The sequence below is a fragment of the Cottoperca gobio genome, chromosome 19 (genome assembly GCF_900634415.1).
Source record: "Cottoperca gobio chromosome 19, fCotGob3.1, whole genome shotgun sequence".
Classification (NCBI taxonomy): domain Eukaryota; kingdom Metazoa; phylum Chordata; class Actinopteri; order Perciformes; family Bovichtidae; genus Cottoperca; species Cottoperca gobio.
The window spans coordinates 12,223,049-12,248,934 of NC_041373.1; the positions used below are offsets into that span (position 1 = coordinate 12,223,049).

General features: G+C 40.6%; 1 protein-coding gene across 32 annotated transcripts in view; it reads left to right on the forward strand.

Annotated features, from left to right (window-relative positions):
* The first annotated feature begins 20,823 nt into the window (after positions 1–20,823).
* Positions 20,824–25,886, forward strand: part of tcf7l2 (transcription factor 7 like 2) — an 86,953-nt gene continuing 81,890 nt past the window's right edge. For 14 of the 32 annotated variants that reach the window (XM_029456795.1, XM_029456796.1, XM_029456803.1 and 11 more), the window contains exons 1-3: positions 20,825–21,345; positions 21,549–21,615; positions 21,807–21,931. In XM_029456795.1, coding sequence (XP_029312655.1) covers positions 21,157–21,345; positions 21,549–21,615; positions 21,807–21,931 — 381 coding nt within the window. In that variant the 5' untranslated portion in view covers positions 20,825–21,156. Of the gene's footprint in view, positions 21,346–21,548; positions 21,616–21,806; positions 21,932–25,886 lie in introns of all 32 variants that reach the window. The other 18 variants (XM_029456819.1, XM_029456825.1, XM_029456827.1 and 15 more) reach the window with 2 other exon arrangements.

A 25,886-nucleotide genomic window follows, 5' to 3' on the forward strand; every position in this document is an offset into this window, starting at 1 on the left:
AACACGAGGTTAATAGTACTTTCTATTCCTAAATGTTGCAGATATTAAATAAGTCGAGGTTCTGTTCTGTGAAAGATCCATCAAATATTTGGCCAGGTTTCGCAACCACGCCTTTGTTTGTGTTATTATATCGTGAAGTCGGGTTAAACCACCGCAAGAACAAAAGCGAGTAAAACCACTCTCTTGAGTAAAGGACTTTTTTTATGTAGACTTTGTGGCTAAACAGCTAACTGTGTTGTTTATTGCCTGTTGATTTCTAATTTGGTTGGGCTGTGGAAGAATGTTCTGTTTTCCATCTCCGAGTCCGTACAATTGTCAGCATACAGCTAATAAAACTTTAACCTTGGCTCTATCTGGTTTTGTCTATGACGGAGGAAGGGTGGGGGTGGGGGGGGGGGGGCACACTAAAGGTGGCAGGGGTGCCGTTACAAAAGCCGTTCTAGTGTTTGGGAAAAGTACAGCCCATAGAAATAACGCCAATGTACAAGAAATCTCTTTCATGAGTTTTATAAGACAAGCTGCTTATTCACCCTTTGAAATCCAATGTAATCGTGTGTGCTGAGCTGATGGCACTGGTTGAAGGACAGCTCTGTTAAAAAGATACACACACCTAGTGCCTTTCAATGGACACCGAATGCTCATAGAAGTGGGAGGTCTTTCAATGGGACGGAAAAGTCAGTAAAAGTGGGAGATGGTGTAACTAAGAACTTTTTTTTATCGTGAGTACCTGTCCTTCCATGAAGAATGCAGGAAGGTCAGTAGCTAGAGCAGTGATCTCCAGCTTCGGCCCAGCACTATCCTGCCCAGCTCTCTGTCCCCGCCGTCTCCATCCACTCAGTCCCCGTGCTTTGTGCTTTCCAGATGCTAAGGTGGCTGCATCTTAGCCGATCACCCCTTCGCCAGGGATATTATGTTGTCCATTTCTGCGGCAATGATATCCCCAACCGGAGCTCTGAAATACTTAAACGTCACAGTAATCAGATTTCTATCTCCAGTCCCTTCCCTCCACTCCATGGATTGTTTTTAGCTGCACGCTTAGCATCCACACCTGGCTGCAGTCAACCCGTTCCACGCAACGTAACTTCTATTGACAATTTTAATCTCTTCTGGACCCGCCGATCGTTCTTTGGCAGAGATGGCCAATGGCCTGGGCACTCATATTTGAACAGATAATATATTTTATTGTGTTTTTAATGCCGCCAGCAAGTGACTGCTCCAATCACAAATCATCACTTCTTCTGTCTGCCACAACCCTCACTCAAAACTTTCAGAATCACTGGCTCGCCCATGTCGAGCGGCTGTGTTAGACATTAGCCTCTGAAGCCTCCCAGTGTAACTGATCTGATCCCTTCAATCAGCCTCAACATTGAACAATATATTAGTTTTTCAATCATTCCTACTCGAATCCCTGCTACATACCCTATTTATTATTCAAAGTGTACAGTTACTACCTTTTAATCTAATTGCAATCCCCCTTCTGATCCTACTTTTGCTACTCCTCTTGACTTCCTAAACCGCAAGGGTCTTGGATTAATCCATATGAATGTGAGAAACAATCCAGATATCTTAATACTAACAGAAACCCGGTTGGCTGATAAAATGAAGGATGATGTCATCACTCTTAATGGTTACAGCACAGATAGTGGTGAAGGAAATTCTCTTGTCAGTGTGTTACGTCTCTGTCAAAAGTATTTGAATGGCTGAAGTTAAATGTCTCTAAATCCTAATAATAACATGATGGTACTGCGGGACTATCGCTCTCCATCTGCTCATCAAAGTGCCTTAGAAAGATTGGTAAATCTGTGTGAGACTTCTGAAGTTTTGTCCATCTATTCTGCTCCTCATAGGTGGAACGCATTTTTAACCCTTGAACAGTTTAAGCTCCTATTAAACAACATTTTATCTATTGATTTAGTCTTGTGTTTGCGTTTTATTAAAAAAAATTGTATAAGAATGTAGATTTCACACTTTTTATTGTATAACGCATTGTTGATGATGTATCTTCAGGGCACCATTGTGAAACAGAGCTTTGCTCTCTATTAGTTTCCCCTGATTGAATAAAGGTTATCTGTATCTATAGTGCTGTGGCCTTGGGTCCCTATTGATGCAGCACCATTGTGTTTATCATGTCGGACCCACCGAATGTCCCTCTATACTCTTTCAGATAAGCATTTCTCTTCTTTGTCAACAGACAAAAACATCTAACAGTGCTGGCTGTCATCGTTTAGCCATGTTGAGGCATTGTCACAAGGTTTTTATTTTATTTCCCCATAACATGTCTGCAATTCAGATTCAATCAGGAACCCAGTTTTCCTCTGTGAAGATAAAGTTGTGTACTAAAGTTGCTTTGTCATTGAAGGGGTTCCTTAAAGTGGATCCAGACATCATCGTGATGCTGTCTAGTTTGGATCTCACTAAGGTAAGGGGTTACAGTTACATTTTGTTGGCATCGCTGTATTACAGTGAATGTAGAACATCTAAAAGCAAGACCCTTCTTTTGCAACCTAAAAGATTAAATCTGGCCCCATAAAATGATATCTTTACTTTTTTTAAATGGAAAAATCCAGTTTATTACAACTTGGGTTTTACTTTTGTGAATTTTATAATTGATCTAAACCACTTTTACTAGAGGTATAGCTAAAACTACAAAAGTTCAATATTGACCAAAAGGTCGATCTGTAAACTGTGATGGATCTTTACAACAGACGGTTTTACTCATGAGTTTGGTTAAACTCGGAGTTTGCTTAAAACCTCTTTGATTTCAAATTCTTTTTTTTTTTTGCAATACGTGTTCCCAAATCTCACTAATTAACTTGGTGAATGACGCTCCTCCACTCTATGCGTTCAGGGTATATGGGTCAAAGATGTTTGCTGTTTCTTTCATGCATCTATTTCACACCTGCCTCCTAACAGAGGATCAAGGGCGGCTGTGACTCAGCAGATAGAGCTGCTCGTCCTCTAATGGCAGAGTAGGCGGTTTCATTCCCGGCTTCTCCTATTCACGTGTCTCAATGTCCTTGAGCAAGACCCTAATTGCTCCTGGGGTGAAACAAGTGTGCCACTTTGAACCAGAACACAGCGAGTCAATGCTTTTTTTCAGTGTGGTGTTAAGTTACTCTTTAAGTAGATGTGTTTCTATCGAGGTCATCAACGATTCAATGTTGTCGAGGAGAGGTAGAGCGTCGCTTCATTGGGTCTTTAACATCTAATCGGCTACTATCACCGCCCGCTATAACCACGTGATAAAACAATACCGTGTATGTTCCTTCAGAATTCACAGAAGGAACTGACTCAGATATCAAATAAAACTCTTACCTGAAGGCTAAGCTAAGCTAAGCTAACTAAGCTAAGCTAAGCTAAGCTAAGCTAAGGCAGCAGCACTGAGGAAACATACAGCGACATAGATCTGTCCTCTGTCTGCCAGGTACGAGGCGCCACTGGAATTCAGAGAAGGGAAGTCTTTACAAGGCATCGGAGCGGGTAGCAGCCGCTGATTATGCACCGGCAGGAATGTGAGTTCAAGTTTCAGGGATCCAATGATAAGCAGTTTGCTATATATGTACCGTACCTTCCGGAAACGTCTGCTTCGATTGTCTTCCACTTACATGGCTTTGATGAAGATTTGAAAAAGAAACTCTTCTTACAGTAGCAAGCTAACAAATAAATGTAAATGTAAATATATGCAAAGAGTGTTCTTGAATAATGAGTGATGCATGTCAGTCGACACACTTCTGTGAGTAAGCAGAGACAAAAGGACACGAGGGTCCAAGTTTATTTCAGCTGTCAGGATGTCTCAGTAGGTGTCTGTCAGAGTTTCAACTCCACAGGTTAAGACATACAGACTGATGGATGATGGCTATCCACCAGAGAAGACACCATCCATGGAATGCCAGACAATCGGTCAAAGACAAGCTGAACATGAACCTGGAAGCCATGGTCTGAAAGATTTGCTTGGAGGAACAAGAAATCAACATAGAGGGATGGAAGGATCTGAACTTGGAGGAGAAAGATGGTCAAGGTAAGTCTTTTTTTACTTAAATACACATACACTTTATATAAGTCCTAGAAGTGTCATGAATGTGTACAAGAGGGACATTATCTATTACTTTTTGTCATTTAGAAGCATTTCATTTCTGTACTTTATTTTGCTTTCCACTCGATGCATTAGGCTCATCATGATGTCGCTCGTGCAAACGATAAAATAGTAAAAAAGCATTGAACTTACCTGACTGTGGTTATGCCATGATTCATCGCCGTGGCTTGGCAGATCAGGTTTATACAGAGCTGCGTAAACTACCGTTACATGGCAGAATGACAAACATTAATTGATTAGAGACTCTGTGTTTTCTTTTTGTCCCAGTTGTCTGCCTATCCACCCATTGCATTCTGGGATATGTATCCTCATTTGACATTAGCCAGGTCGTTTCAGTACCATGGACAGATTCAGCAACAGTCAAAGGGAAGAAAAGCAGAAGAATCTTTCTATATGTCTAACATGTCCTATCTGCTTTGAGTCTGTCTGTCTAAGGGGCCTTAGAACTTTCTGATGAAGCTCTGTGTTCAGTCGTAGTCTGAGTCTATGTTTATTGGACTGGCCTCAGCCACAGCAGATAAAAACACAGGTATCAAATCAGCCGCACAAAGTACACCCACAACTGCAAGAGCTCTATTATTATTGGGAAACCAAAGTAAAGCAATACCTCCTGGCCAGAGATGAAATAGTTGTTTTACATGTAACGCACACAGATACTCAGCCAGACAGGGTGGTGATGATGAAGCAGAGGCCCTCCTGGTTACACTACGTCTTCTTAAAAACAAAAATCCCCCGGCGCAGCTCCAGCTTCAAGCTGATGTGCTATAGGCAGCCGAGGTCACCGGTTCATCCGTCAGAGAGGCTCCTCGCTGATGGATGGCACTCAGAGCAACGCGCGCCCAATCCGCTGTAGCCCTAACCGCCGAGAAAGGGCCTTTGCAGGAAGAGAAATAAATAAATAAACAGCAACATCAAAGAGATGTTCAAAAGAAAAACAAAGCCTGCACACGTTCGTTTGCAAACACACACACACGCGCACACACACACAAGCGTGCATTGGCTCTCTCGCACACATCCGGTGAAGAGAGAAAAGGGAGGCGGAGGGAAAAAGATACAAAGGACTGAAAGCATACACATAGTTTACTCTCCAATGACACTCGGCTTGAAGAAAATCTAGACAAAACAAGGCAGAGTGGCGAAAATTGGATCGTTTGATGGTTCGATATTTGCGCGGAAAAGACTTGAAAACAAAGAATCTACAAACAAACACAATGATCTTTATCCTCATGTCTTCCAGTTACTCATTGAGGGGATAAACTGGTACTGTATGTCACCTTCATCAAATGTAAGGTGGCTCAGTGCTCAAGTATCAATATCACCGCCAACACTTAATGTTACACTTTATCTAAATTACTTTTAGATGACAAGTTTGTCATGAAAAAACCTAAAGAACAATGACTTCCTGTTTACAAGTTCTTCTCTGCGTTGCCAAAGAGTGCTTATTCTGCCATAGAGCTCCAACACTTCATCAAATATTAAATATACACCAATCAATCACACTGTTGCACTTCATCATGATAAACATGGGCAATGTAGTTTATTTAAGTCGATTCCACAGTCACCATCTTTTGCCATACATACTTGGTCGTAATGTGTAAGTCAGAAAGTATTGAGGATGGATTATTGCGTTGTTGGTTTTGGTCTTTTCGTGGAATTTGTCAACAATTGCACAACATGCAGAATATTTGCAGCCTTATCCTTTAAACAGGAAAGTAATAAATGCCATTTGGTGATCTCCAGTTGGGATTAAACTACAAACCGTGTGCACGTCGGTGCTACCTTCTACCCAACCACTCACACAGAATCAAACAAATGTAAGAGCACCTTTAGTTTGAGCGTGTTAAATAATAAATAATAAAGTGTGACCAGTTAGGGATTTTTATTTCCTATGTTTCTGGGAAACTGGGATTGTAAAGGAGGAGCAGCGGAAGGCCAAAGTGGAGACAAAAAGCTCCCCCCTCAAAAAAGTTGAAGAACCTTGCATGAGGTAACTTTATGCAATCACCCCCCCCCCCCCCCCCCCAAAAAAAAAAAAGACAAGTTTGAGCTGAATAACTTTTACTTGTCTGAGACCCACAGGATGCTATCAAAGATGAGCCTACGTTGTATTCGTGTTTGAGTCCAGCCTTCCAAAATGTGCAAAATGTTTGGACTTTTTATTGATGCCAGTTAACGCATTTACCTTCGCTTCTTTGAGCTGCACTCAAAAAAAAAAAGGGGGAAAACACAACATCCTTTACATTTCATGGCAGTCATCTTGGGTTAAATATGTTCTTCTTTGTCTCATTTATTTGATTCCTGGGAACTGCAGCTAAATGTTATTGTTTCCATGATCGTCGATATTGGCAACTAGAAACCTCTGCAGACTACCAGCGCTTTGGTCGGTTAGGGAGCCTTGCTTGCATGGCCTTGAGTTAGTCAGCGTGGGCTCATCCCATGAAATATTGAGGAAGCTGGAAGGGCTGGGCTGCGGCCTCATGTAGGGGTGTGTGTGTGTTGTGTGTTGTGTGTTTGTGTGTGTGTGTGTGTGTGTGTGTGTGTGTGTGTGTGTGTGTGTGTGTGTGTGTGTGGTGGGGATTGCCTGACGGTGGAAGCAGTGGATGTTGTGTCAGCTCCCCCAAACCAAAACAAACTCCTTAGCCCCCCAGTGTACTCCTAAAATCAGAAAAGTGGATTGCAATATACCTTCCATTGAAAATATACCATTCTCTCTCTTGTTTTTCTCACCCTCTTCCCCCTCCCGCTCTCCCCTTTCTTTCAGTCTTACACACACACACACACACACACACACACACACACACACACACACACACACACACACACACAGACACCAGCCAGGCTCTCCGAGATTTAATCTCATCCTTATTCCCCGTACCCTTAATCTTTTCGTTTCTTTACATCTCCATTTCCCCATGCAAATCAGTTCTTCTCATCTTTATGCCTATTCTCCTTCATTTTCTGCTCTTTCTCTTTCTCTCTGTTTTCCAATCAGCCGACAGAGCTGCTGCGTGTGTGTGTGTGTGTGTGTGTGTGTGTGTGTGTGTGTGTGTGTGTGTGTGTGTCTAGTCAGTGAGCTGAGCTACAGTACAGACAGTTTAGTACAGTTGAAAGAGCACATCAGACTTCTGCCCTGCTCTCTCTAAGGGCTGATAATATGAGCCCTTCTTACCTGTTAGGAGCTAGTGAGCCGCTGCTCCTCCCTTTAAATGAACTTCAGAGAGGGAGTCAGATTGACAGGAACACAGAGAGGGCTGCCCCGTTTGACTGGCGGTCCTGTCAAGGTGAACCCAAGGTGCTCTCTCAGGCCCTGCGTTGCTTTCCACAAGGCTGCCCCTGCTGGGCTGATTGGGCCTTAATGGTACAGTAATGACCAAAACAAGCATACACACACATCTACACACACACACACACACACACATACGCAGCCTCACTATTGTCTGAGCCAAGGGCACGCTATCTCAAAAGATTTCAGAAACTTAAAGGTCTAAGCCCGCTAATTTAGCAAGTTAACATCAGTTGAGCCTCCCTATTAATCTTCGTTTCAAAGTGTGTGAGGGAAATATAAGGCTGAGTGTATTAGCTGTTAGAGAAACCATTAAGAGCGCGTGGTCTCGTTTTCCTCCCCTGACAGATTCTGCATAGTAATAAAGACGAGGGGAAGCCTCTCTTTAAGCCTCAGCACCTTAATAGCCTGTATGATGACACTTTATCTATAGTTTGTGCATATAATCACCAAACTAAAGGGGGTGACCCCAGGGCGTGGGTTCATCCGCTGACATTTGACATCTTTATAATTAACTGGGAAGGTCTAATCTCTGCCTTCAAATGACGCGTGGCCACATGCCATTTAATATGCTTATAAGCACTATGTATTATTCAAATATGCAGATGAGGCTCCGTTAGAAAACAGACTTTTTGACACAGGTTTTTCCTTTCCCGTCGGGGTGGGGTACGGGGGCCGCTAATGGACCTGCAGGGATCGGAGAGCAACAGCTCTTCTGAAATGTTCATTGCCTGAGAAAGACGTCAAAGTTTTCTTCTACAACTTCGCCGTCCATATGCTGCTATTTGAGTTTAAGCTACTCAGGGAACAAATGAGCACTTTCTAGCTTTGTCTTAAGAGCAAACCTAATTGATTCTTCTGTATAAGCCACTGCACGCTTTATTCAAGCCCTCATTACTCTGTATGAAACGTGTTTTTGTGACGGGGACTGCTTGTGTGGATTCTTCTCAAGAGTTTTAATAGTTTTGGTTTGGAGATGTTTGGAGAATTCGGCCATCTTTAGACTGAACCAGCAGAGCTGTTTATGGATGCGAACTCTAACAGGGCTGGAAGAAAGAGCCTCTTATGTTCACTTTTGGCTTGAGTTACTTTTGAGAGGCTGGTGGTCGCCGGGTCAGAGGCTTCAGTGAGCCGGTAACCACTACACGAAGCCCTCAGTCCTCACCGGAGCTCTCTGCAGCAGCAGCGCCTCGCCACATTCACAACCTTATATCCTCTCACTTTAGGGAGGGAAGTCAGACTTATCAGTAGTGTGTGTACCGCTCTCTAAAATGCCCTTTTCTTTTAATCCATATTCATGAATCACTTATATATTTGAAAATCAATATCGCACTACAATTGCACTGTGGTGAGGTCATACGGTCTCATTATTTGCAAATCATACACTCAACTATACACTAAATGAATAAAGCATTGTAATATTATTGTAATGGATACGAGATCATTACAAACGGGAATATTCATCACATCTTTTGAAAACACACATGCTACTACTTCAAGTGTTTTTGAATTCACTTTATCAAGAGCAGCTGCTTTTTGAATATGATCTTTAATGTTTAATGTTTATAAAGTCTTCTTAAAGTTGAGTTGATTATATCATTCCACTTGTGAGTTTGTAACTTGAATATCCTTAGTTTCATTATTGCTACTTTGAAAGGTCACTTTACTGTTTAGATTGCTCTTATTTTCTCAACTCTTTAACAATGAAAAGGTAAAACAAAACAATAAGTCTGGGAAAAAAATTAATGTTTTAAAGACCAAGAAAAAGAAGCAGCAGTCTTCTGTATTTGACCTCTGTTTCAGGTGCATCTCCAGTTTGCGGTTTGGCCATTGCAGGGTTGATATCGAACGGCATCAAATCACTTTTTTCTTGTTCCTTAAAGGTTGTAAACATTTGTAAATGAGTGCTTGCATGTGTTGAAGGCATATTAGGTTTTCTCCCTGGTGTCCGTGGGGATTTATTGAGTGTGCTGTTGTTGATCCTGGGCCATGAATCCTTCCCTGCCCTCTCCTCTGCCTGGAGCCTGCCCCCAGCCTCTCCACTACCTCCCACTGAGCTCCCTCTGTCTCTGGCTTCATCTCCAGCTCTGTCTATCCAGCTCACCATCGCAGCTCCCGCCTCCTGTCTCATGTCCCTTTCAACTAAATTGTGGGCTTTTTTTTTTTTTATATGAAGGTTCTATACAAGCCTTTGTTATTCAACCTTCTCTCATTTCTAATTTTTTATGTAGCTTATTTGTTTGTTCTTTTATCTTACTTTGTTTTATTGTTTCCTTTACAGGGGAAGTGTCTTCTTTTCCTTTGTTCCTATCCTAATCAAACCTATACACACACAACACTTTTCATTACCTAATTGTTCTCCTGTCAACTTCACCTGTTGCTAGCACATCAAGAACGAATCCCCTTCAAGACTCCCACAGGTGTTTTCCACCTTCTATCTCCCCATGTGTAAACTTCACTTGTCTCCTTCAAAAGATATAAATTGAAAGTAGAACAAACAATAAAATGCTTAAAGTTTTTTTTTTGTTCTTGGTATACATAACAGCTTTTATGTTAATTGGAGACTTGCAATGTTCACAGACGAATTCACAAAGTATAGGTGAAGAAAACAGTTGTGGTAGCGAACTGCCAATCACAAGGTAGCCCCGCCCCAAAGCACACTGCTTTATCAGCTATGTTTCTGTAAATGTGACCATCGTTTACTTTACTTTACTTTAGATCGTTTAAATCATGCTGTATGGACGAAGACTTGAAACTAGCGATTGAGACCATAAACTCATTACGAAAATGTTGAGTGAGAAGTCATTTTCTCATAGACTTCTATATAATATGACTTATTTTAGCAACTAGAAGAGTCGCCCCCTGCTGGCCATTATAAATAATGCAAGTTTAAGGCACTACCGCATCGGCTTCACTTCTCCGAGCCGTAGGTTTTCGTGTGTAAAGACACTAATAATTTTACTGTTACTGCGTGTAGCTATTAGCGCTTTATTTATATATATATATATATATATATATATATATATATATATATATATATATATATATATGTGTATATATATATATATATATATATATATATATATGTGTATATTTATATATATGTGTATATATATATTTATATATATGTGTATATATATATTTATATATATGTGTATATACATATATATATATACACACACATATATATATATATATATATATACACACACACACATATATATATATATATATATATATATATATATATATATATATATATATATATATATATATATATATATATATATATATATATATATATATATTTTCTGATGCCAAGGGGACGCATACTTAGCCACGAGCAACATCATTGAGAATATGACTACAAAATGCCACACAGAAATGATCTGCTGTAAAATATGCGTGGGACGCTCACAGCATCTAGTGCATCTGTCCACCAACAAGTCCCCTCTGCAGACACATAAAGAGGGAAAAAACATTCCTGTTGGCAGCCATATTGGCTGAATGATTTATTACTTTTCTCACATCCACCTGTTGTTTTTCATGGGGCCTAATTAGAAGCCTACTGTGTGTGTCATAATGTAACGTCACTCACAGAAACACGGGGGCAGTTGTGTAAAATTTGATTTGCACAAAACAAACAAGGTAAGAAATATTTCCCGTCATCGACCGTGTGAGGTGGCAGCACCAGACGGCTTCAGCCATTTTGGCGTCTTGAGACTGTATCACTCAATACATGGTGTTTTTTTTTCACTGTTTAACACCTTACATTTAATAAGCGAGATATTTCCGTCTCAATTCCCTTTTCTCCCACTGTCCTCCCTTTTTCTCCCACTTAGCAACCTCTCTTTATCGCTTCAACACATCTCTCCTTCTCTCCATTTCTAGGCCCTGCAGATTGTCACTGTTATTTACCAAATATAGTCTGACAAAGAAGAAGTGGGATATTTTACTGATTGAAGATCAAAGTAGCAAAGTCTCCTCCTCGAAGCCCGCCCCTTCTATTAGCCGCCCTTAAGAACAGAGGAAAACATCAATTTCTCGCACATCAATGGCGGCTTCATAATCAATTGAAAAAGACACTTGTATGGGGATGCAAATCTTATCTTTGTCTTATTAGAGCTTTTAGAAGATGCATGTCGGGATTTAATGTTATGAAATAAAAGGGGGTCGCTTTTTTTTAAATCTAAAGATGCAGAGGCGTTAGTAATGGTCGAAATCAAAGCCCAGAGACTGTGGTAATTACTGGAGGAGTTTGCCTATCCTTATTAATATTGATCAAATATTACTGTGATCTGATCTCTGGGCTTATGATGAATTTGGAAGGTGGTTAACGAGCACAAAGAAGAACATGGCACTCGTTTTCCCCCGTGCATCAACCACGAGCAAATGTCCGTTTTTCTTCTTGTTGAGATTTTGACCACAAAAGAGAGAAAGAGCGGGAAAAAAGCGCAGTTGTGTTTGAGGACTGAAATTGTTAAAATGCCGAAAGATTTTAGCCTCACATCTTTCTCTAATGGCCCTTTTTCTCTGTTTTGCCTTTTGCCTTCAGTCGTGATGCACACTCTCGCTGTTTGAGTGCTGGGAAAAGACAGTTGTGTCAAAGGGAATTCAAGGTTGTTTTTTCATTGACCTGATGATAATGTGCAGTGCTTTAAAATGGCCCTAAATATGATGTCCTCTAGGCAAGAGGGATGCACAAAACACGCCGCTTCATCCACCAACAATGCCGCGGATGATCACAGAATGTTAAAAGATCCTCATTTTGAAGTGTAAATAAGGCAGGCTCAAAAAAAACAAAGTGTTGCCGGTAAGGGCACAATTTCTGCACAATGTATCCCAATTCTAAGAAAGCTTGTTCTTGTTAAGCGATACTTAAATGCTGACCAAAGAGATCATTTTATGCCCGGGAATATACATTGTGCATCACAGGGGATCACGAAAGGTAGGAAAAATTCATTAGTGTTTATTTCATTGAAATTCACATATCAAAATCCTCCAGCTATGACCACATAAACAAAAGAGTGAGTGAGCTTTGGAGCCACCCATGTGGAAAGCATTGATTGCTGCTCTCTTGAAGCCTTCAGGAGTCTATTGGACACAAAACTTGAGGCCAATTGATTTTTCTGCATTAATTTCTCAATTAGGATCCTTGAAGAAGACCACGAGGGCTGCAGCCAAAACACTCGAGTTGAGGCTGAAGTCTTGGGGCCTTAATGTTGCGTGTGTTTGTGTGTATGTGTGTGTGTGTGTGTGTACAGTATGCGTTTACGCTGTATTTGATCTGCCTAAAACAGAACTATCTGTATGATAATGAACGACTTTGGGATCAATTTTTCAAGAAAAAGTAATACCTGAGAGGTAATCAATATTTGAACCAACTGTGCCCTCAAACTTCATACACTCACATCCCTCCATCAGAGCGAAGCTTTAAAACAAAGGGCTGGCAGACCTTTTACAGCAGCTTTTGAGTATACAGTGTCTGTCATATTCTCAACAGAAAGAGAGGAATTACGCCACTAAATTCGTAGTTCGGTTGTATTTTCTTTTGTCCTTGTTTGCTGTTTTTTTTTTTGTTGCCTTTTTAAAGTAACAACTGTTTAACTATTTTTGTCCAGGGCCATGCAACTACTGTATATTTTTTAATATAGTAGTTGCAGGCTCAAGGTTAGTTAACAACAGACTTTTCATAACAATGTAGAATGTGAGTGTTGAAATGCACTTATGTTGCTAACAATTGATTGAATTGAAGTTGTGGATTTAAATGTTTGAACCACAAGTGTCCTGCCTAAACCTCCATGACCACAACTGTATGCAAAGAACTTCAATAACAGACACCGTGGTGGAAAGTAACCGGGTACATTCATATAACTTCATACTTCATAATGACACTTTATCCCCATTAATAACCGACAGTATTTAGAATAGTTCAAATGTGCTCCACCTCAACAAGCTACAACACTGACTGCTTAAATGCATCAGTAATACTAATCCAAAATATCTTATTTGCATTATGAGTACTTTTACTTTATATTCTAAAGTATATTACTGTTAAAAAAACTCATGTACTTTTACATTCAATTCATGACTTTAAGCAGAATACTCTCTTTCCCAACAGTGTCTGACTCATGCACTAATAATAGCATTTGGTGTGTGTCCTCACATAGACCCGGTTGTCCCCAGCAATGTATACGTTTGAGTTATACACACTTATACAAGTATACAAAAGCATTCACAATATAAGCATCTAAAGTCTTATGGAGGAATGAAGTATAACAGGATGTTATGTGTCGTTGAATAAGGAATGCTATAATTGATTAAGGAATATTACTGGACTAAACATTAGTTGATATTCATGCCAAATATGTACTTATGTTATATGTATTCTCACAGGTACTGATGGCCCAGTACATGCATACAGACTAGTTAAAAACAATCCCGCTTGGTACGTAAATGTTGTTAAAATCTCTAAATGTAAACTATTTCATTAAGAATGAACACTCTCAATCTTTTAAAGGAATAAAAACAGAGTTTATATCTGTTAGTTTAGATCTACATGGTGTTTTCCTGTTCTCTTTGTTTGCCGCCATAGTGTCAGAAATATGTGAATATGAGCCTTTGCATCAACTATAACCTGCGCACAACTTAACCTTGGAGTATGTTTAGCTTTCTTTTCAGCGTACTCTCATTAATGGGCTCATCTTTCATTCTGTTAATGACAACATGAATGCCAAATGAACATGACTGTGCTCTGTTTTGTGCTGAGAGGCAACTCGTTTGCCTCAAGGTCACGTCTCCATTGTGAGGCTTCCTTAGTAAGTGTGCATGGAGAGCGTAAAGGAAGCAATTGTTTCTTTGTACTAAAGCGTTTCCAATAATTTATAGCATTGTAAGAAAAACAGCCGCTACTTTACAACTCCATAAATGAGCAGTGACAAGTTCAAATGAGAGAAAAAGGTTACTTTAGGTTTGTTATAATTTCTTAAGTTCTTCTCTGTGATTTCATTAGATTTTTCTACAAAGATGATGAGATAATGTGCGCAGAACCTTTGCAACTTGTCCTTCATTAGATTAAAGTGCCTTGAATATCTTGGAAAATAACCCTTAACTCAGTTAAAGTGCACTGGAAATCAAGGAGTGCTTCTATGAGTAAGAGCAGCACAAACTAATGTCTTTCAAATCAATATGATCTGATTTCAATAATTGTATAAAGTTGGACACATGGCATGAGGAATATAATGAGGGCTTAGTAAAGCTCGAAATAAACACACGTAGCCAATTTAGACCCAAGAAATGGGCACAAAACTTTGCTCAAAACTCACACACGGTCTCACAAAGACGACCTGCCTCCACCGTGCACATAATGACCCTTCATTCAGGCCACTAAAAGGTCAACTTGCCCTCACCGTGGTTTTAATTATGGCTTCTATTGTCAGTAACATGAAGAAGACACTGTTCCTCCTTTTACTTCTCGCACAATAAGGCCTCTTGCTTCCTGTTTGAGAAAGTACCTTCTATGAGATGCTCCCAGTCTCTTAACCAGCAGTCAAAAAAACCAAAAAGGGTTTCTCCCCATTAAAAGTGCAGAGATGTGGAGGGTCCTGCATACAAGACCATCAGAGAAAGGGAGAGTATGTGCTCCTCAAACACAAAGCAGGGGTCAACAGGAAGCCACTTTTCTCTGCATTTGTCCTGTGCATCTGCTATTGGCCTTTTTGTTTTGCCAGCCAATGGGTTTAAAAACACAGAGGTCAGAGATTAAATTGGCTGTCTGACTTTTTGCATTAGTGGCTCACCGGCTGTGAATCTCAAATTCATCAGAGTCTCGCAATCAAGACTGACAACGCTGAGATAAGAGCTTATATCCATCTCTTCACACAGGGCCACATACTTAAGAAGAACACCCGTGCGGGTTTGTCCATCTCTGATTCCTTTTCTGCTTTCATTAAACAGTCAGTAATTTCTTCTTCTTCTTCTTCTTCTTCTTCTTCTTCTTCTTCTTCTTCTTCTTCTTCTTCTTCTTCTTCTTCTTCTTCTTCTTCTTCTTCTTCTTCTTCTTCTTCTTCTGTGTGATAAAATCATCCCCATGTTCCGTGTTGTGGGCGTACAGGAGGATAACTGGACTTTGCATTGCATTGCATATGAGTCCCCAGAAGGTCCACACACACACATACACACACACACCATCTTCTCTCCCAATCAAGACATAAAATCCCTTTGGCTACCTGACTGTAAAGCCAGTATGAAAATATGAGTCAAACCATTAACCCGCTGGCATGTATACCATTGACCTTTAAGTAACATTTACCATCCAGCAGCGGCTTGGCTCTCCTCTCACTGCGAGATGCTGCCGTGACAGGCAGGTGAACGGTGTTTGTGCTGGCCGTCGGTTCATACCGTAGGTTACCTCGCCTCTCTGGTGGATTCCATGTTTTAGAGAGTTCAGGACCTGCCTCGGACCTTGATTAATGACTATCGCGTCCATTTCTGAAAAACGCTTGGCTGTTTGTTTTGGAGGCGACGGGAGACAGCTCACGTAGCTGGCTTAATATGGTTCCCACGATGCTGTGTGGATGACTTCTGGAGACACTCAGCTCTGTCTTGAGTCCAATACCTACAGTGATAGGAAAAGCAGTGCGCCTACATTAATCATGAGTGTCCGAGCTGTTCCTGATCCCGCTCCAGGGATTTTCCTTGGGGGCGGGGGAGTGATGAGGCCCTGCATCCTGAGATTTTGATTATTGATTCATAAACTTTTAACCTAATGAAATGCTTGTTGAGCTGTTTTTTATATTAGTTGAGACGTCCTTGGAGGGCGATATGGATTTTAGATGAGTGCAGAGTCACAGGCCAATGTGACTTACTCTTCATTACCCTATTATTCTCTTCCTCCGCTGTCTTCATTGTGATTGTGGATCGTAGATTCAACAAGGTGCTTTTCAATGCAAATGTGCTCTTGACTTTCAGAAAGCAGACGTACTGTATTTCTGTGCGTGTGCATTGACTTCATTGATAACAATTCCAATCGTTTCTATATGCGATAAAAGATGTCACCCTCAGCGCTAACCTTAGCATTGGTCAACATAACACTGAGCATTTAGCATTTTAAATTCAAGGACTTAAGAACATACTTTATTCATACAAAGCTTATATTCGTATTCATCAAATGCATTGTCCTATTGTATCGAATGATTAGAGCGCTGAGGGGCAAGAGAGCAGAGAAGCTCCTTTTCTACAAGTACAATAAGACACAAAAATAAATATAAGCTATATATATATATATATATATACACAGAATACATATGTAACAATTCATTTTCCAGGAAAGAAAATCTTCCTCATTCTTTTTGATGTATAGAATACAAATCCCAAGCCTGAAGAGACTGAGCAAATATTTCTCAGAGTAATTGAAATAAGTACACACGGTAATATTCTGCACAACATAGAAGTGCTGAATTTAACAAGCGCAGTAATAAAAACACTATTAAAAAAAGAAATCACAATTAACCATTTAAGCACAAATGCAAGCGCAATCTAAATATTTGTTGTCTGATTTGCTTTTACTGTAATGAATAAAATAATAATATATGAATAGCATACAGTATAAACAGTCTTTTTCCTAATCAGGTAAATCCGACATTTTTCTTCCTGTCCATTCAAAAAAAAAAAAAAAATGATGAGGACCATTAGTATACATGTAATTACGGCTAACCACAGTATTATCCCGGTGATAGAATTTATATGAGCTGTGCTGACAATAAATGCTAAAATACTTAACAGCATCTCTCCCTAACAATAGAGGGAAATTTGCACTCGACTAAATGCAACTAAAGTTAAATGTTAAGTTTCATTTAACAAGTGAACAAACTTCATTACTGGAATAAATCAAAACACAGTTACCATAAAACAAGCATATTTCTGTGAGGGGGGAAAAAAAGAGAAAATGTCCAGCAGTGATATGTTAATCAGCAATGAGAGACCTTTTAGCTGGTGTGGTTGGCAACATGGATGCATGATGGGTAATTAACTGTTTGCAAACACAGAGGATGTGCACTGTGTGCTGCTGCTGCCTTCCCCTGCTCGAGATGAAACAAAGAGGGTGTTCACAGAAAAGTAGGTGATTTCTCAAAGTAGTTTGGTGTTCTGTGTGAGGATTTTTCAAATCTGTTTCTTTGAGTACTTGTGTAGAATTTATTTTACCAGGCATTTCTTTCTTCATCTTCTTTTTTTTTGTTGTTGTTCGAGACATTAATTTAGCCGCATACTGTAGATGTAAAAGCAGAGTAAAAGCTGTTAAATCAAAATCACAAAACATTCAGTGAAAGTTGTACTTTCGAACGCATCATTTTATGATGAAGACCAAATTAGTATTGAAACGTCAATCTGTAAAATATCATATATAAGCTATCCCATGTACAGTGTGTATACACTAGGTAGCACTGACTACATACTGTATATGTTAATTACATTTGACAGCTTCTATTTCTTTTATTTATTTATTCCCTTTTAAACCACAGGATCAACAAACATAAACATATGTGCAGTGGGATTCAGAGGATTTAAGAGACTCATGGTATTAAACACTCACCCCTCTTCTATTTACTCTGCTTATTCAAACAGTGCTCACTGACTATGGATCGACTATTTAATTATTCAACATTAAAAGAAATCATGTCCCTAGAATCCTTTGAAACCAGAACATGATTAAAGATGAAATGTCTATTATGTAAAAATGCTTTCTGACAACCTGTAAGAGTGCAATCCTAAAAATATGCAAATAAAAAAAAAACATGCCTTAAACAAAGCAAGATTAATTGGTACATATTGCACATGCATTGTGCACATTGTTATATGTATGTCAAGACAAAACAAAGGTATTTTGGAGATTATTTGCCGCTATTATGTTTTATTTTTGCCTTATTAGGTAGGATAAGGCAAAAAAGCAAACGCACATATAGGATAAAAGAGGCGGAAATGTGTTACGATGTTTAATTTCAAAGCTCCCGACCAGAAACGTATAGAGTAAAAAAAATTCCAATAGAGTTTTCTGTAAGGTTTCACAATGAGATATCATGTATTATTTAAAGTACTTGTGTTTTCATATCTTGAATACAGACACAGAATTATAAATAAATCTGCAACCCAACAATTCACCATCTGGGCTGATGAAGACCACGATAAAGAGCTAAAGTCATGTGATCAGGAACTGGTGACGCCTCTGACTTCCTCCACGTGCTGAGACACGGGAAGTGCGTGCATGAGACGATCCCCACTTGTACCAAACCACAGCTGCGCGTGGAGCAGAGGTGAGCACGCGAAACCCACAACAACAAAACAATGAAATAACCTCAACAGAAAAGCCGTGCGTGCTCCTGCTCCATCATTCAGAGCAGCAGCGGCAACTCAGCCTATCATCATCTAATTAAAGGGTCCTGTAGATTAGAATCACCAGGGCGGCATCAGAGGCAGGTGTCCCCGCGGCAGGCATGATTACACGCTGCCAGCCCACAGTAAACTCTCAGGTACCTGCTGAGGCAATCCGGGGAGAGGCCAGCTTGGAGCTCCTCTGCTTTGGTCTGGTCTGTGTGGGCTCAGGTTTGGAGGGCCCCGAGCGACGGGGTGCCTCTTCTTCTTATACCGGGTGCTTAAACACAGACACACTGGATGAGAACCAGAGACGGCAATCCCTTTTACCTTCCTCCCTGCTCCCTAACACTGCTGGCTGGGCTGCAGCCAGCTAACACAAACACTGCTTTCACCTCATCCAGATAAAGCACATCAGTGATCATTGAGCGGAATAGTCTGCTCTCATGGTGTTGCCTGGTCTAGGTGCATTGGTAGGCAGATTCACACTAACACTTTGGTGCTACACTGTGCACATAATTCCTCCTCACTGCTGTTTGACAACACTGCCGAGAGCACATACAGAGGAATTACTGTCATAACATTTGTTTTTATGCGTCTAACAGCATGATGACATGAAACAATATTTTTTAATCAGCAATTCTGTGTCTTGTTTTGATCTTATAGCGATATATTTTTTTCGCTTGGAAGGAGCCAGCCATGTTGCAACACAGTGTAAGTGTCACCTGGATGTATGTATCAGCTCTATTTCTGGCAGTTACATTTGAAATTCATTGTTGATTTTGTGATTGCTCCATCAAATATCTGCTATAATAGAAATTGCATTTCCTGAGCTGATGAGATAAGGTTAGTGAATCACCGGTGCTGAGCTCATCACCGACATACACACACGGAAACACACACACACATGCACAATCCCCTTGTTCAGCTGGAGCAGGCTCAGGTCCCCCCCCCCCCCCCCTCCTTCTGCTTTTATATAGATTATTATATGCAACAGCAGGTTTTTTTGTATGTTATTTTGTGTTTATCTCTAATTAATCTGTTTTTTTTATGAGAAGAAGTATTATTATATTTTCTTTCTTTGTTGTTCCATTTTGTTATTCTTAATTTTTCATAAATAGTAACTCATTTAAAAAAAGAAATCTTCATAGAATAACTGTTGGGCATGTCAAATGAAAAAAAAAAAGACACAAAAAATAAATATAGTTTTGTAGACATATATACTATTTTATAATTTCATGTCAATTTCTTTATTTTTTTTATTATGCAATCACCTACAGGCATTATCTTACTTATGTCTTTTTTTAAAGCTGTAATTCTGTAACAATAAAAACTCTTATTGAAGAAAATGGAGCATCAGTTATTTGTGTCCAGTCTGGTTGCTGAGGGAGAATGGAAAAATAAAAACAGCCCTGTCTGTGCTGCCAGTGAGGAATTCAGGTTTGTCCCAGAGGACATCACACCTGTCAACAAAGCAGGATGCAATAACACCCTGCATCCCAAAAAAAAAATAGATCTGAGGAAACATTATCTAATATAATAAAAAAAAAAGTAGATCTAAAAAGGCACAGACAAAACAAGCTTGGATTAATAGCTTTTATTCTGCTTTGATAGGCCTCAATCTTATGAGCAAAACACAAAAAAAAGGGAGCACGCATAAAAACGTAGAGCCTGAATAAGAAGGATTGGGAAATAAAATAAACTTTAACTTAATTTTGCCCCAGTGTGACAGACTGGTAGGGAATGGTGGAGTCAAACTGGTTGCAAACAGCCTGAGGAAGTACCCTCTTTTCATTTTTTTTTCTCCACCGGGAGACCGCCCATATGTGCGTTTAATCCACATTTACAAGCAACTCCTATCTTCCTCCTATTTTACCATCACTGTCCTGTTCCCAAACTGCCTTTTTCCTCCTCACATGCTTTTCACTGCAGTCGTCCGCCGGCTTCCTCCAGCCGCACTCTCTCTCTCTCTCTCTCTCTCTCTCTCACTCTCTCTCTCCCCCCCCCCCCCTCTCTCCTTTTTTTTTTTTCCTCCTATTTATGAAAACGTCACTTCAAGTCCCTCCCTGTTTGAATCTCATTAGTTTCTTGTGTGTTTCTCCCTGTCAATAATCCTGAATCCAGACTCTCTCTATTTCCATCCCTCTCTATCTGTCAATCAGCGCCGCCTTTGAACTGAAAACCACTCCGACCAACTTCAACTCACTCAATCCGAGCGGCTCGGCTCCTTCTCCGGCTTCCTTTTTCTGCCAAGATTCCCTTCTTTTTTAGTTTTGTACCAACCCGCCAGAGCTTTTTGGAAAACGCCAATACAAGACCCCCCAAACTTAAACTCGGGACTTTCTAGATCACCGAGATCAAGGGTTTAAAACTTCGTGTTTTTGCCCCCCAAAATATTTTCGCACGGGAAAAAATGCCGCAGCTCAACGGCGGTGGAGGGGACGATCTGGGTGCAAACGATGAAATGATTTCCTTCAAAGACGAAGGGGAGCAGGAAGAGAAAATTTCGGAGAACTCCTCGGCAGAAAGGGATTTAGCCGATGTCAAATCTTCTCTTGTAAACGAGTCGGAAACGAATCAAAACAGCTCTTCGGATTCAGAGGTAAGTTGCAGCATTGAAAACGGGGCTCGATCGTCTCTCTCCCCCCCCCCCCCCCCCCCCCTGGCTCTGTTAAAAAAAAATAAGTGGCCTACAATTCTTCCCATTGTCACACTGATAGACTTAAAAAGAAAAGTTAAACTATCACACTCATCCGCCCGTTGTGTTAACTTTAACGCAATCCCTGTGTTTCATTGCATTTCAAGGCGGAAAGACGGCCTCCGCCTAGATCTGAAACTTTCAGAGACAAAACAAGAGAAAGTTTAGAGGAGGGTGAGTTTCTGCTTTATTGTTCCACTCTTGGCTTTTTTTTTTTTTTTTTTTGCACCATGACATTATATGTGCCGGACGGAGGGTCATCTCCTCCGCTTTATTCCTCCAATGCATTTTTGTGGGAAAAAAGTTTTCAAGGCCACTTTATAAAAAAAAGTTTTCTTCTTTTTCCCCCCCCCCCGCCATGTTAGCTGCGAAAAGGCAAGATGGAGGGCTGTTCAAGAGCCCACCGTACCCGGGCTATCCATTTATAATGATTCCCGATCTCACAAGCCCCTACCTTCCCAATGGATCACTTTCTCCAACAGCACGCACAGTAAGTTCATTTATTTACAAACTGTATGTGCACACACACACACACACACTCCTCTCACACACACACACACACACACGGACTCCGGGCAGACACGGAGGCTGCCGGACACGGAGTGTTGTCACCCATAAGTGCAGCCGATAAAAATGTAGGGCCAAGTTTTGCCACTCGTGAAGTGTACAGTACAATGGCATGCATGTCCGCCTGCAGCTCCAAGCCTGCGTGATTGTCGTGGACAGCAGCTAGCATGCTAACGGTGCTAAGCGCTAGGACTCATTGCAATGAAAATGGTCATTCTGGTTATATGGCAGGTCATGTGCACTTGACATTTATTTTTATTTATTTTTTACTTATATGCTCTCTTGGAAGTTTACTGTAACAACTTTTTTTGAATTAAATGCATGAGAAATGGAGGGGAAAATATTATTATAATAATTGTTATTATTGTGTTATTATTGTGCAAGGGGTCTCCTTGTATTCCAGGCTACAAGTGCATGTTTTTTTTACCTCACTGAATAATGCAATTGGCTTGTGTTTGCACAGCCTCATTAAACATGCCCTTTTTTCTATCACAAGCTGCATGAGCATTCAGACCTTTACGCTGGCTTTCTGACACTCTGCAAGCCGTGTAAAGCAATGTAAAAAAGCACACAAATAAAACCAATATGCAAATGAGCTTTTCAAAGTGATTTGCATGTGTCAAAACCTATAAAGACATTATGTGAAAGGTGCATGCATTAAAAATTTTAGTTTTATTCCTAAATCGTTAAATAATAATAATTTCTGATTTAATATATATTATTTAAAAGTGGTCTATTGAGTGGAAATGATTGTGCAACAATATGCTGTGCTCTGCATGTGCTTCTAATGAGGAATCCACTGCCCTTTTTATAACATAAAAAAAAATAAAAAAGCATGTGCCATGTAAACCCATATTTATAAATAAATTCATGTTATTTAGACACAATCAGCCATGCTATAATTATGTACACTTACTCATTTGCTCAGCACCTCGCTAGTCCCACTGGGCAATAGCAATCCTTAAGCGGCATAATTTTCTCAACCATGGGTGTTTTTTAGCCCCCCTATTTTAAACGGTTGCAATTACAAGTCTGCGCTTTAGGACCTGTCATCTCATTTTACAAGGTTAAGGCAAAGACCAGGCATTAGGAAATATGACCCCCTCCACCCCCACCACCACCTCAGCTTTGGCTAACGAAACTGATATTTGTTACCTCCATTTTTTTTGTGTTGCGCTGTGCACACCTTGAAAATAAATGCACATCTGACACATAATGCCTTCTTTTGTGTTTGACACAATTTCAGCTTTCCAGTTGATCACCCAGGGTTTCAACATGAAATAATTGTTGCTGCTTACACAATCCTTCTCTACGCATGTGTGTGTGTGTGTGAATGTGTTTTATAGTTTTAAAAAGATTTGATCATTCCCGGCATATGCACATATGAGAACATTTTGCCATTCTTTCCCTCTTAGTCAGCCAGCCTTGTTAACGCTATGTTCACTCATTATTCTCATCAGTACTGACACAGACGCACATTCACAACAACACGTATGATTTAAACTGAGGCACTTCCTTTTTTTCAGTGGCAGAGATTTGTAGTTTTCTTTGTACCACAGCACTGAGCCCAGTGCTAGTCCGAGGAGCGCTCATTTCATTGTGCTTATGCAGCAGTTAGAAAAGCAGTAAATTGTGTAGCATGGCTGGAGGATGCTGCGGCGAGACAGAGTTGATCTTTGCTCTCTTAATTCCACCCCTGAAATACTATTTTCAGAAAAAGAAGGCCCCTTTTTTTTCTTATTATTTAAATACATGTTCCTTGATTTCTTAACCTGTTGTTTTAGATTCCTCTTCGGTCACTTTAAGATAAAGTCGTTACACAATCAAAAAGCACACCGCTGATTATCGAGGCGATGCTTTATTCGCATATTAAGAGACGACATTTATCACAGCTGAATTCACAGATCCACCTGAGCAGTGTAGATGATGAACATGGTTTTCGGCTCACGGTGATCTTCCTACTGTACAGCCTCGGCCCCCACTGTCTGCAGCGCCCTGTGTGTCCAGCCATTAGAGCTTTGAAGTCAGCGGCCGCTGTAATATAAATGTATTAGACTTAAAGCTGGCATAAATAATTCACCTGGACATTGATTAGCTGTCTTGCTCCCTAACGTGTCATGTGAGGCACTGAATATGACTGCTAGTATTATTGGAATGAGACTTTCTCTGTCTTGTCATGAAAGGCTTTGATTCTCGCTGCTTTTCCCTTCATTTTTATTCTTCTGCTTCTCTTGGTTTGGGCGATGCTGGGATATTATTTTTAGGATGTGAATTTCAACATCTAGGCCTTTTTAAAAAATAAATAAATAAATAAATTCTATCTTTTTGTATTTAATATAAATGATTTCAATTTAAATGTTCGATTTCTGTGTTGCACATTTATCAGGTATTTCTCAGAGCAACATTCTGATCAATTTAGATCCCCCTCCCCCCCTCCCCCCCCCCCTTGTCAGCTGGCACTTAATCCTGATCTATCTGGACATTTCCCCTTGTTTCTGGGATTTTTGTTTTTGCTTTACTTGAGTGGGAGAAAAAAAAAATTCCTGCATGTGGCTGTTACCATAATTTGTCTGACCTCTGGGAGCCATAATCAGTGAGAATTTGTTTTTCCTACCACCTAAGTCCAAGGAGGCTCACAATTTAGTATCATTTAGCAATTTGACATGACGTTGTGCCTGGGCTTTAAAAGCCTTCCTGTCCTCGTCTCTTCCTCTCCTCTGCTTGCCGTCTCCCTCCTCCCCAAACCTCACACAAAGGCCTGCTGGATCACTGGGTGCAGGTTGAATTGGAGAAGTGGCCTGCCCAGTTCACCCCGGTTTTCTATCTCCTTTCACTTTCCCCCCGGTTCCCTTTTGCTCTCTCTATCACCCTTCCTCTCTCTGTCTACCTTTTGTTTCCTGCCGATGCTAACACAGGGCTTGTGAAAAAAGGCGGCGGGTTAACTGCGGTGCTGTGGGCTAACATCACACCTCAACAGGTCTGGAGACGCAGAGGCTCAGGGAGGGAGAGCGGGATCTGGGCGGCCAGCTCTCCTGCATCGGGGCTGCAGGGCCGTAAATCCACTGGCTTTATTTACTGCCTCTCGGACTTATGAATGTTAAGATATTTGACGCCACCCCTGGCCCCATAATTCTCCAAGCCTGGAGACTTTTGGCGGAGGTTTTGAGTTTCGACGTATAATTACGAGTAGTTTAAAAAAGAACAAGAAAGTGAAGAGGGGGGGGGGGGGGGGGGGGTGATGAAAACGCAACACCAAGCATCCACCGCTGTGTTTAGAGTGAGAAAAGGACGCTCCCAGAACCCGTGGCGATTCTACTACAAGACGCTGGAAATGCTTTGTGCGGTTGAAACAATAGCTTTTCTCCCTCTTCCCCCTCTTTGTTTCAGCTGTGTTGTCGTGCCAGCATCGCTCCTGTTGCCGCATATTCACCTTCTCGAAAAAATAAATCCACTTTCGTACAGGCTGACTTCTCCCTTTTATCATTTATTTTATTCATTATGTAAGACATAATGGAGGATTTTCTGGTCAGATTATTGTAATGAACATGCAGAAGTGAATGCAGCGCCACCTCCTTTGTGCTCACGTGCACACATTGCTGTGGCCTTATCTGTTATAATTGACACAGACAGACAGTATCTTTCCTAAACCTGGCAGCAGCATAAGCATAACAATGGTATATCATATGGATTATGTGTGTTCGGCTGCTGTAAATGGATTTTTGGCTGTGACAAGAGGAAAGATAGTTTAATGCGGATTTAAGGGATTGGGCCCACACCTTATCAAATTGGCTTTACATGTTAATGGGGCCTAATTGGTGTCCGCGGGGGGTTTCGTGGCACAACGCGGCCGTATTTTGTGCCTCTAGCCGCAAAATGCA